The sequence below is a fragment of the Microcaecilia unicolor genome, chromosome 2 (assembly GCF_901765095.1).
Source record: "Microcaecilia unicolor chromosome 2, aMicUni1.1, whole genome shotgun sequence".
Lineage (NCBI taxonomy): Eukaryota > Metazoa > Chordata > Amphibia > Gymnophiona > Siphonopidae > Microcaecilia > Microcaecilia unicolor.
In genome coordinates, this window is record NC_044032.1 from 510,641,718 (window position 1) to 510,655,068 (window position 13,351).

Genomic DNA, 13,351 nt, shown 5'->3' on the forward strand with positions numbered 1-13,351 from the left:
TTGTTTTCTACTGTAACTTATGATTTTATATATTGAAACTATGCTCCACCTATTGGTGCCCCAAGGAACTAACAATGCATTCTTTGATTTTTTCTTTCTAATGGTCCTGTGCTGAGATTTGACCATTGATATTACTTCTTATATTAGCTCTATTTATTAAGTCCTGTAGGTTGAGTGAAGACTGCTAATCCAATTCCTGACCTACCGCCTCTATTCCAGTTTGGTACTTCTGCTACAACTGACCTCTGACAAGACAAAGAAGCGCTACCTTCTCCAATGAGAATTTCTTTTGTCCAGATGATGTCATTAACTTAGACCTTCTTGGTTATGCTCTTAAATATTCTGCTGTATTAAATATTTTTGCAGGCTCCTCTTTTTCAGAACCTACATGGCACTTTACGTATAAGCTCTCTATTACAACAGACAGCGACCGTGATTCCAGAAGATACTTCCATCACCTGGACTAGTTATGAGTTTTAAATTCCTACACATTAGCCTTCTGCTCTGATTATGACTATTTCCTAAGCCACCCTTCTTTCTGAATTATCTAACTCGTAAGTCCTGCTGGCCTCCTGCAGCTGAGGGCTCAACCCTTGGTGAATGTTAGTCATCGCAGGTGAAGATTCCATACCTATTGGCGATAGATTTCAATGCATTGCCTGTGCCTTTTGACTATTTTTGTGCACCATATTTCTGACCCTCCATATCTCAATAACTTGAACAATCAACATCATCTCTTAATTTTCAATTTATATTGTTTTTTTGGTGCCCTTTTCTTTTGTTACATATACAGACCTATTGTTATTTGATCATCTCTTCGTAGTAATTACCAATCTGTCTTGCATATTATGCAAGCCAGAAGTGGGGATATATTATGCAAATCCCAATTCCTAGTATTAAGAGGGTTACAGTTGACCCCTACCAATCAGGAGATATAATTTCATATATACTATTGCTATTTATGTAAATTGGCTTTTCATTATTGAACTCTTATGGTTTCGCTTTTGCTTTTGCACTTAATTAGCACTGTTTTCTCCATGTTTACATTGTCTTTCATGTCTCTTGACATCTATATATTATTTTTGCTTATTCAGTTTACGCTGATTATGCCCACCAAGATATAGCAATGTATCATACAGGCATACAGTCATTTTGCTTATTCCTTTGCCAAACTCTGACTCTTGATGGACAAATTATGATTGTGCATGCCTAGAATAAAGACATGGAAAGATCCAAGTTTGTACACCACAAGTACGTCTTCAAGATCTATCCAGGCCCAAATGATGTTAGATCCCCCAAGATTGTGGCAATAATCTTTACACCTTGCAAACTACTGGATCACAAGTTTTGGGTTCATGTGAAAGATATACGGGTTTACTCAGCCACAGGACCTGAGGTTACCAGCCTAGCCATCTCAAGACCAGCCACTTCCTTCAGCAGGCCAGCCTGAAAACCCAGATCTCCGTCCAGATTCTTCAACGCTTCCACCGCCTCAACCATGATCGATGAAAGAGAATTCAGAACTGATACTTAATTTGAGAATTACTGTTGCTGTTTATGGACATTATAGATTCATATTTTGTTTTATTTTCAGTTTAGCAGTAATCCTGTCTAGATATTGAAAATGTTTTATTTTTATTTTCCTATTATTTCCTTTGTTGTTCTAATTGTTTTTCTAAGACTTTCCCCGTTATTTCTGTTTATGTAATTTAAATTGAAGTTGATATTGCTCAGACACAAGGGTAACATCAAACCCTCATACTGGCTATGATTCATAATGTAGGTGTAAACCCTGTTAGTATCAACCTGTTATGCAATTGTTTAACTTGGTGTAGGCTTACTTAAGCTGCATGTCTGTCTGTAGGTTTGACTAAGCTCCAAGTGGGGTAACGGATATATGAAATGCTTCCCATACTTCCAGGTCATTATGCATATGTTAAAATCCATGCATGACCTTTGTTAATATAAATTTTCCTAGGATTGACCATTTTTTGCTGTATGAGGCAACCTCATATTTGCTATCCATTTTTTAGTGCACATGATTGGATGCTAATGATGAGTAATAGTAAGGTCCAGTACTAACCATATATTTGTTGAGCCCATAACAATGCTTAATCAAAACCACTATTCCTTCCCAAGACCACTGAGACAGATACATTAGATTATCTCCCCATGCACTATGAAGCAGATACAATAGAAGCCATAGAAAGACCTGAAAGTGTTTATTAGTATGATCCACCTGAAATTGCTATTACCTCAAGAGGGGTAACATCAAAATTAAGGCCCAAGGGGTTGGGTAATATAAAGGGAATTCCATATGCCCAAATAATATATCACCTGAGGATGAAGTTTCCTATCTTGCACCATACCTTCTAACAATTTGTAAGACCAAAACTCCCCCTCTCGTTTGATAGCTTGCCACCTTCTGGAATGGATGATGACAAGCTTGACGAGCTTTGTGTCACCCCTCCTCAGAGGGGGTGACAAGTGGGGAATGTATAATTATAGTACAGCAAGAGGCCCTCACTGGATGCCCACCGGAAGGGTGGAAGGCCAGATTTTAGGACTCAGGCTGTAAAAATACCAGCTAGGTTTAAAAATCTATGACTGGCTGAGCAAGGACGTGCTTTACCTGTAAGTTAATATGTGTCCCCGCTTGGGATCCATCCACTGGAATAGTGGTGGGTCAATTTACATACCTTAAACAGCTTAAACTGCTAAAAGGCACTGACTAGGCCTCATTAGAATTTGGTGTGACATTCAAAAGCAGTGCAAAAGCCAAGATCAAGGAATTGATGGCTAAAATGCTAAGTCAGATTACAAGATGATATGAACCTGAGATATCTATATTTAGATATCTTCATAAAAAAAGTTGTTTTGTTCATGTTTTGATGTTTGGATGTCCGTATCTAAGGAAGTGTTTACAAAAGGGAAGTTGCACAACAGGTTGCAATACTAAAACGGAAGAGCACCTGGCCGGAGGTCATGACTCATAGATTAAGCAATATTAGAGAAAAAAATCCCTCTCCATAGACTTGTATAGTGACCAAATTGTATAAAAGCAGGGTGCATGCAAGCCCTCGGGAGAACTTTTCTCCAACGCCTCGGAAGCAGCAGAGCTCCGGTCAGCTGAATCCAGAATTTGTCTGATGAATGTACCTGATTAAAGTCTGATATGCAAATAAACTCTTCATTCTAAATGATGGTTTGTGGGCTTCACTTAATGATGAAAGGCTGTAAGTACAAATGCTTTTGCTACACCAGGCTATCATTCGCTGCATTATATAACCTGTAGCCTAAATCCAGTTTGTCATAAGGCTGGTATCTATTCCTTGCCAGTGCTGAGAGGCGGACTAATGCGGGTATTTGAGACCTAACGTCTCTCTCAGTGGCAATTCCTTTTAAAACCTCATAACTCCTGGATTACCCCAGTACTAGTGTTATTTAGAGATGGAGTCAGATTGAGGTCACTCTAGCCTTCTTGGGGGGCTCGGGACCCCCCATTTCTCAACACTCCCTAGGAAAAGAATGTGTGTGTTAAGAGCAAATTGGGAAGTGTTCTATGGGGCCCAGGGGTGCAAATCCAGCCATGGAACCTTATTTGAGAAACTGGCCCTATGTGGTGTGTCCCAGGATGCACTATGTAGAGACAGACATTAGCATTTTTCAAGACGTGACATGGATGGGAGAAGCCAGTATGGATGGGGAGGGGGGTCAGATCCACTAGACCTCCATTGATTTCATTTTGTGTGTTAGGGGGAGGGGATGGGGTCCACTAGACCACAAGGCTTTTCTGTTTTTGTTGTTGTTGTTTTGAATGTCAGAGGTCAGGGGGATCATCACTCACCTCAGATCACCCTCTGCTCTGAAGCAAGTTGCAGGTCCTCTATACCTCCTCTGACTTGACAGTAAAGCCCCAGCACTGAGCTTATCCTTTCATTCTTCAGTGCACTTCTCTGCATCTGTGCCAGATAGTGAATCAGTCTTGCTACCATTTGTTTTAAATATGCTGGTGGCTGAAATTGTGCACCCACAAAGTTGTGCACAGATGTCATGCTAACCCTGTACTAACATCTTTTGCTGCATCAGCCACAGAGGCATCTTCATTTCATTGTTTCCTATGAAAGAGCAACTTAATCAACTAGCTTTATTTTGGGGAAGTTAGGGGTAGGATTTCTCCTTTGACAGTGAATGAGTCCAGTACAGCATCTGACAAACCACATATTTGAAGAACCATCTATTCCTCAATCTCCATTTCCCCAAGTGCAAAGGAATAAAATACAAAGCATTGCACGGATCGACCTTCGCATACAAGAGCACACAAGTCTGGAATACACTACCACGCAATCTGAAAACGATCTATAAACTGACCGACTTCCGCAAACTACTGAAAACCTATCTGTTTGAGAAAATCTACGGCAAGAATCAAAACACATGAAGTCCATACAAACCAATAGATACGCACCAAAACACTCCATCCTGAAGTCTCTTCTCCCGTATCCTCACCACCCTTAAAACCCTACCCAAAAATAAGAATGTTAAACCTTGATGTTACCTCGATATTATTTGTCCCCGTCTCGACTCACCATTGTTATCTTCTGATGTTCTATTCCCAAATGATATCCTGTATTTACTCTATTTCTATAACTCATCACAATGTAATCCATAATCGTACTGTAACCAATTGTACTTCCATCATTCTCAAAGTATTGTAAGCCACACTGAGCCCGCAAATAGGTGGGAAAATGTGGGATACAAATGCGAATAAATAAATAAATAAATTCATCAGGACATTCCCCCTGGTATACCAGTAACACAAATACCAGCCCTTCTATTTACTCTGGGCTCCTTTTGCATACAGAGAATATAATTTATAGGTAGACATTTGAATTGTGGAGCTTGGGGAGAACTGTCCCATGATCAGAATAATTGACTTGGCTGTGTGCTCTAAATTTGCCTTTTCCAAAGGCTATCAACCTAATATTTGCTTAAGCCTCTTTATCTTCAGTTTGCATAGACTGGAAAAAAGCAGCTTTATTATTGTGGTATCTTCTGTAATCTAACAGCACAAATAGTCAAATAGATAAAAAAAATCAGAACAGTCCTTCACATTTGTTTGTCATGGTTATTGTGTATGTATGTTTATTATACTCCGTTTAGTATTACAGGCGGATTAAGTCAGTCAGTCGATCAAATAGATCGATGCCCTAGCCCCGCACGTGTCAGGTTTCCTGCCTTCAGGTCAAATAATCTTACAATCTGGTGTTTGCTTAGTCTACCAGGGACTGCCTGTGAATGAAACGGCGAACATATTTAAGTGGTCAGGCCAATAAGATTTCCGGAGCAGAACCCAAATCTCAATCTGAGAGTTTCGAGCACTGGTGGGAGGAGCCGAGATGATACATGAGAAAGTCACGTCGCAACTGAGGGTCAGAACTTTCCCCTGCCACACTGCAGAAGGGCTCAGAATGTGCCCTCAGAAAGCTGTGCCCTTCACCCCACGTCACAGGTTCCTCTACCGGGCGGCATAATCCTGGTCCTGCTGATACTGATCGCTGTGGTGGCTTCGGTGGCTGCGGTTCGGGCGAAGAAGCATCAACCAGACTCGAACCTATTGGCGGTGGAGGTGGAGGAGCATTGGAAGGGCGGGGGAACCACCAGGAACCTGCAGGAAATCATCGTGGGGAGATGTTATGACTACGTGAGAGCAGCGAGCCCCTGGATTGGGTAAGTGCTGAGTGTGACCCCCCCCCTGTCAACAAATGCCGGCAGCCATAGACGCTGCTGAAATCAAAAGAACTGTGTTTCCAAATGACCGTTAAACAGAGGGAGCCAAGATTTTGATATACAGTACACATGGTGGGTCTACATGCTACATCTAATTTTACTGCGTTAACGACATGATATGAGCTCTGGTTTTAATAATTTGTGCTGCATGCACGTAGCAGAAAATTCACTCAAAACATTGTTATGGGCATTTATTGCATAAATGGGGATGTGTTTTGATCGGGTGCGCGCGCGCGTGTGTGCGTGTGTGTGTGTGTGGTGTGTGGTGTGTGTGTGTGGGGGGGGGGGGGGGGTGTAGTACATAGAACAGCTGTAGAATAGAGAATGACGCCCCACCGTCGTCCCCACTCCCCCGAATCCTGTCCTATCCACAGAAGCCTCGCTGTTTAACCACACTTAAGATTTACCTTTTGGGTTTAAAAAGCAAAATCATGTGCATGTAAGGACTGCATACACGAATTAAAACAAATGCCCTTAAAATGTAATAGTGGACTGGTCTGGCAAGCAATAATGAAACAGTGATGGAATATTCATTCGCATAACAAGCAATAATGAGCACTCGTTTTCTAATCATTCTACAACTCCAAGCACATTTAATTCTTTTGTCACTATACAAAACAGGGAACCACAGAAAAAACTGAAATAGAGATCTCCCTCAAGAAAGCTAGGTAAACACTGGTAAAAGAGAAACTGAAACGTATTTTCTCCTGCACTCTGCAAAATACAAAAATAGAAAAGACGAACATTTCACAAAGCAGGCACATCTCAGTCCTTAAAAAGTATTAAATAAAAATATTTCTTTTCTACCTTTGTTGTCCGAGCACTTTATTTTTCTAATTGGGCTGGTCTCAATCTCTTTTTCCACTTTCCACGTGTCCGTCTTCTCTAAATTCTTTTCCACGTTGGCGTTTCCATTTCTTCTCTGTCCTCTTGGCTTTGTCCTTTCCTTCTCTACATCTGTCTGGCAGTGACCTTTCATTTCATGTCTCTCCCCCCCCCCCCTTATTTGTGTTTATCCTCCTTTCTCTCACCTTAGTCTCTGTTTCACTTCTCATCTACCTACTAGCTTTTACCATTGCTCCCTCTGTCTCTCACTTAATATCCAGTCTCCTAAACTCCTATCTTTTTTCACCTACGTCCTTAGCCCTCATTCCCATCTTATTAGCCCTCATCTACCCTCCACTGGATCTCATCACCCTATCAGTCCCCAGCTCCATCCGTTCTCTCTTTCATTCCCTTGCTTCCAAGGCCCTATACCCCATGCCCTTCCTTCCTCTTCCCCTTGCAAGATCGTGTCACTCTCCCTCCTTCCCTTCTTCCTTCCCTCCAAGATCCCGGTGTCACTTTCCCTCCCTCTCCCCCTCACAAAGTCTGGTGTTGCTTTCCCTTCTCTCCATCCTTGTCCCAACATTCTCCTCTCTTCCCTGCCCTCCATCCATGTGCATCTCCTTCCTGACTTCCCTCCCCTCCATCCATCCATGTCCCAGCAATTCTCCTCTCTCCCCTGCCCTCCCCCCCCCATCCATCCATGTCCAGCAACTGTCCATTCTCCCCTGCCCTGTCCTCCATCCACCCATATCCAGCAAATTTGCTCTCTCCCCTTGCCGCCTCCATCCATCCATGTCCAGCATCTCTCCCCTGCCGCCTCCATCCATCCATTCCAGCATCTCTCCCCTGCCCCCTCCATCCATCGAGGTCCAGCAATTCTCCTCTCTCCCCTACCCTCCCCCCCTCCATCCATCCATGTCCAGCAAATTTGCTCTCTCCCCTGCCCCCTCCATTCATCTATCCATGTCCAGCAATTGTCCTCTCTCCCCTGTCCACCATCCATCCATGTCCAGCAATTCTCCTCTCCCCTCCTCTCCACGTCCAGCAATTCTCTCCTCTCCCCTCCCCTCCTCTCCTCTCCATGTCCAGTGATCTCTTCTCTCCCCTCCCATCCATTTCCAGCGATGCTCCCCGACAGCCTTCCTCTCTGTTCCTTCCTGCCTCTCCCCCGCGCGTTTAAACCTTTTATTTTCCTTGCTGCAACGGCAATGAAGCACACAACACAGCGGGCTCGCCTCCAGCCTTTCCCTCACTCAGTGTCCCGCCTTCTTGCGATAATGTATTTCCTGTTTCCGCGAGGGCGGGACACTGAGTGAGTGAAGGGAAAGGCTGGAGGCGAGCCCGCTGTATTGTGTGCTTCACTGCCATCGCTGTGAGGAAAATAAAAGGTTTAAACACGCACAAGGTGGGGGTAGGAAGGAATGAAGAGGAAGCCTGTCCTGGAGCTGAGGGCGGGAAGAGCTGCCTGCAGTGTGCGCCAACCCTGCGTTTGGGGGAGCAATGCTCCCCTCACCCCCCCAAACTACGCCCATGGGTAGGCGTCTGTTGTACCTCAGGAGCAGGGGTTATTACTGCTCCTGTGGGGCGGGGAAATAACCTCTTTTTGCACCCACAGTAAAACTTTGAAAGTTTTCCCCATTCCTGCGGTTTTACTGCGGATTACTGCAGTTTACTGCGATTACCCGCTCCCGTGTCATTCTCTAGAATACTAACTGAATCATATACTGTATGAAGAGATTCTATGCTCTATAGATCAGGAGAATATAATTGTACCACCAGAGAGCCAACTGAATTTTTGATCTGTCTTTTCCACTATTTTCTTCCTTAGGATAGATGTAAATTCCCAAGGACTAAAATTGCCTTTCTGTGGCAGAAAAAGTTGCTCCCTGCCCCTAAGAATCTAAGTATATTGTTTCAATGATGTACCAGTGCCCATTTCTGCACACTGGCATGGAGACTTGAACAGGGCTCTCCAAAATCTTGGCATATTGGGGGAGGGGGTATGAAGAAATTCCTTTCACTAATTGTTGCTGGGGCCTTCTATCTATCTATCTATCTATCTATCTATCTATCTATCTATCTATCTATCTATCTATCTATCCACCTCATCCTGGTGCATTATGGGATCTGCAGCACTGATTTCAGTGGGCAGGATCAGACACTACAAATCCCACACTGCTTTGGGATGTGAGTTCAAAGCCAGGACCGTCTTAAAATCTCTAGCCTGGAACTGGGTAACTTGGCATTTCTGAAGTTGTGTTTTGCACTGTGGGAAAAACAGTAACTCTTTTCCTGTGTTTAATTTTTTAATGTTCTACCCGTATTTCATTTTGACTCAAAGGCATAGTTACCAATCCTTTTAGGGGCCATTTTACTAGCACAGTGGAATTGGGTTTTATTACCAATTAAAACAAGCTGCCATTTTGGTGTTCCTAAAAGAAGGTGGCTGTAAGAACTCAGAGGGTCTTTTACTAAGGCGTTCTCACGTTTTTGGCACGCGCTAAACTTGTGGGCGCGCTAAACGTTAGAGACGCCAATGCATTCCTATGGGCGTTTCTAACGTTTAGCGCGCCCACAATTTTAGCGCGTGCTAAAACGTGAGCATGCCTTAGTAAAAGATGTCCTCAGTGCCTTACTATACCATAGACCAGTGGTTCCCAAACCTGTCCTTGGGGCTTCCCTGCCTATCAGGGTTTCTGGATATCCACAATGAATATTCATGAAAGAGATTTGCATGTAGTGGAGGACAGGTTTGGGAATCACTGCCCTAGACAAGTCCGTAAACCACTACTAAATGGACTTGGGAAAAATCCACAATTCCAGGAATAACATGTATAGAATGTTCGTACGTTTGGGAAGCTTGCCAGGTGCTCTTGGCCTGGATTGGCCGCTGTCGTGGACAGGATGCTGGGCTCGATGGACCCTTGGTCTTTTCCCAGTGTGGCATTACTTATGTAGTTATGGTTTAGGGGTACTTGGTGAAATGCTTGTAGTGCTAGTGTATATCAGGGATATTCTTATGTAAAAAGGTCTGAGGACAAGTTAAAAGGAATTTCTGAAGATTTAGTGGCAGAATTGCCTCTTTGATGAGGGGAAGAATAGAGGTGCTGTCTCTAGTATGTGTACCTCCCCCCATCCCCAAAACACTATGGGATAAAGGGGCATTGCTGGGAGTGGGGTTAAGGCAGCATCAGGTTGGAGTCCCTGTAAGTATAAGCTTCATTTGTTTGTTTCTTTCATTTGTTTCAGGGGTTCTAAACTGGTTCTTATCAGAGTATACACCTCAGAAGGAACAGGTTTACATGTTGTAGGTTTTAAACAGTTGAAGTTGGATTTTCTTCCTTCAGAGACAGCATAGGGTTTAAAAAACTCAACAGGTTTAGTTAGAACTCATTCTCGTTCATTTTCAGGTTCAAGGCAGACAAGAGTTTCTAATGTAGTAGGATCACCAGAATACACCACCCTGGTGATAACGAAAACACTACTGTCCATGATACCGGCACCTGCGCATGCTCAGTTTTCAGCGCATGCCTGCTACGGACTGCCAATGTAGAAAGAAGCGTTTTCCCGCCAGCTGAGATATTTGTTTGGTAGTGGTGGTGGGGGGAGAACACTTGTTGCCTAGGCCCACCTAAAATCTGTTGTCTGGCTACGCCCCTGCTTCTCCCTCTTCTAGAAGAGGCCATAATGTCCAGCTAATTAAATATGGGTCTGCTTGAATACCACTGAAGTCAGACGAGGTAAAATCCCATTGGTTAGGCATTCACAATAGGAAGCTAAGCAGACACCCCTACTGCTGGATTACCACCTGTGCAACATACTTTACCATATCTAGTTTGATATTATTTTATTTAGCCTGTTAATTTGCTTGAGCCTTCCACCTTGGGCATATGCCATAACAGCAGGTGGATGATGTGGCTGCTTCTGCGGGATCTGACAAAATCAAGGGTGAATAAAAAACCAGGCACAAGGTACGCTCTAGTTTCTCTTTGAAATACCATCTATGCAACTACAAACAGAAAGAAGATAGCAAAGCAAATTTCACTGGGATTCTGAATGGTTGGTGCTGTGGGATATTGCATCAGCAAAAATCTCCTTCCCCAGCAGTTCTGTCTCTCCCTCCTGTTTATATAAACAGGGTATCAGTCCTACGGTTTCAAGCTGCAACAGTGACTACTGAGCTGAAAATGAGGACAACAGCTATTGTGTTCCCACTGATTATGACAGTATTAAACACAGTAGAAACTGAATTTCCATTCAATAATCCCTGTTGTGACAGACAATCTGAATGTGTGCTGACCATTCTGTTTATTTAAGACTTGATATACCGCCTCTTCTAGTAAAAGGCCAAGGCAAAACTTCTTCTTCTTTTTCACTAAAATTAAATTATACAGCTGTTGCATATTCAAAAGCAAAATTCCCTTTATTACAAAATCCAGGGTAAAAAAAGATCTGTGTTCTTGATTCAAAGTAAATACATCAGATTTTTTTTTTTTTTTTTTAGCATAACAGAAACGCAGAATAGTTTCTCTTTCGTAGGGGCTGTACATTTCTTTTAGTTGAAGCACAGGAAGTGGTTTATTGGCATTGTTATGTAGTGTCTCAGCAACAAAACAGAAGAGGAAACCAGGTATAAAGCCATAGGGACTTTAAGCAAGTTGATGAAAAGCAATGAGCACAGATCTTCACAAGAATATTCTGGATCTGCAAGCTCTCACGGTGAAAGCAGACTTGAATATTGTTCCTGTTAGAGGAATGACATTCAATAAGTTCCATGAATGCAATAAATCTATTTTAATTGGATACATTTATAGACACGGAATTTCACATGAACCTCAGTAGAATCCCAGCAATCTTTATATATTATGTTATAACATTTCTAGTATCTCACCACTCAGTGATCAAACCTTCTATATTCATTTATAATAGGACCTTGAGAGGTGGCACATTGCAAGCATGTAATTTTTTTGCTATATTGCTGCAGACCATAATCATCATCGGTCCCACCTTTTCAGTTTTTTCCAATTTCCCAATAACTTCTCATATCCAATATACATAATAATTGTCACTGTGCTCTCCCCCATGCCTATCATCTCCTCTCTATTTCTATATACCTCCCTTTATCCAGCTTCTCCCCTTTCTTCCTTCCCCACACCCAGAGGCAGTATAACATCTTTTCAGTTGGAGGGACCAAACAAGCAAAACTCCTTAGTTGCTGATACTGTTTGGGCAAAATATTGGTGGAGCCACTCTTGTGGGCCACCTTATTCCACTGCCTATGCCCACACCAACATGTCACTCTTCTCTCTGACCCACCCCATTCAGCTTCTCTTTCCCCCCCCCCCCCCCTCCATCCTTTTTTCATTTGTGCTGTGGGTTTAGTATTTGACTCCTTGTTCCTTTATCCCCTTGCTTTGGCATTTCTTTCCCTTTCCTCCTTCCTCTCCCCTCCCATAGGTCCAGTACTTCTCTCCCATTCAGCCAGTCATCCTCCCCCTCCCACAGGTCTTTCCAGCTAGCCAGGCCCCTTTCCACATGTCCAGGACCTCTCTCTCTCTTCCAAATAGCTACTTTCCCATGGGCCCAGCACTTCTGCTTTCCAGCTAGCCAGCCCCCTTTCCACAGGTCCAGCTCCCTTCCCATGGGCTGAACACCTCTTCTTTCCAGCTAGCTTGCACCTATCTCCCTTCCCTCCAGCCCACTTCCCATGTGTCTAGCACCTCTCTCTCTTTCTTCCAGCCAGCCCCTCCCCCAACAGGTCCAGCGCCCCCACCCCACGGTTCCAGCATATTTCTCCCTTTCCCTCCAGCCCCCAGTCCGGCACCTCCTGTATTTTTTCCTCCCTGCTTCTGCTGCAGTGTTTGCAACTTACAGCATTTGCGCTACCCAGCAGCGATTCACACATACAGGCTTGCAGTAGCTCTGGAGTTCCTTCTGCCACGTCTTGTCCTAAACAGGATGTTGCATCAGAGAGGGTGTGACGTGGCAGAGGGAACACTGGAGTCAGCCTGTGTGTGTGTGAATCGCTGCTGGGTAGCGCTAATGCTGTGAGTTGTAAGCACCATGGCAGAAGCAGGGAGGAAAAAAGAGAAGTACTGAATCCTCTGGACAGGGTGGGAGTGAAGGGAAGGGATCGAGCCAGCCAGCCAGGGATGCCGGATCATTGGTGGTCAGGGTGCAGCATTCCTGGGTGGGCCTAGGCTCACCCAGGCCCACCCATGGCTACGCCCCTGCTCTGATTGCCCATATCAAAAGTGGGCAGGTCAGGGGTGGCACTGGGGAGGAGCCAGCACTTATGCGGGTGCCAGCAATATTTAGGACTGGGACCCCATAGCCTGGTCAAGTTAGGACAGCTGAAAAGTTGTCCTAATGGCTGGCCTAGCTATGCAAGTCCAGGCACTGAATATCTGCTGGGACCCACATAAGTTGTTTTTTTAAGCTCCTCAATCCCCCTCCCCATTCTGGTGAGTCATAACCCCCCTTCTGCCCTCCCAGGCCTACTTGATATCCCTGGTGGTCCAATAGGGTCAGTGGGTGCAGGAGTGAAGGCCACTCACTCCTGCCCCTTGCAACCGCTAAAAGAAAATGGGGAGGAAGAAGGAAGATAACACACTACCCAGATCCTCTTGGGATGTGGTTAAGCTTTCAGGGGAGAGGAGCTTCTCCCTGGTACTTACCCCACCAGACTTCAGGGTACTCATGTCTGTTTGGAAGGTTGCCAGAGCAGTGACGTAGC

General features: G+C 44.1%; 1 protein-coding gene across 1 annotated transcript in view; it reads left to right on the forward strand.

Annotated features, from left to right (window-relative positions):
- The window catches only part of LOC115462162 (ADP-ribosyl cyclase/cyclic ADP-ribose hydrolase 1-like), an 83,745-nt gene that overhangs the window by 14,059 nt on the left and 56,335 nt on the right, over positions 1-13,351 (forward strand). The window contains exon 2 of the mRNA XM_030192188.1: positions 5,413-5,727. Coding sequence (XP_030048048.1) covers positions 5,413-5,727 — 315 coding nt within the window. The remainder of the gene's footprint in view (positions 1-5,412; positions 5,728-13,351) is intronic.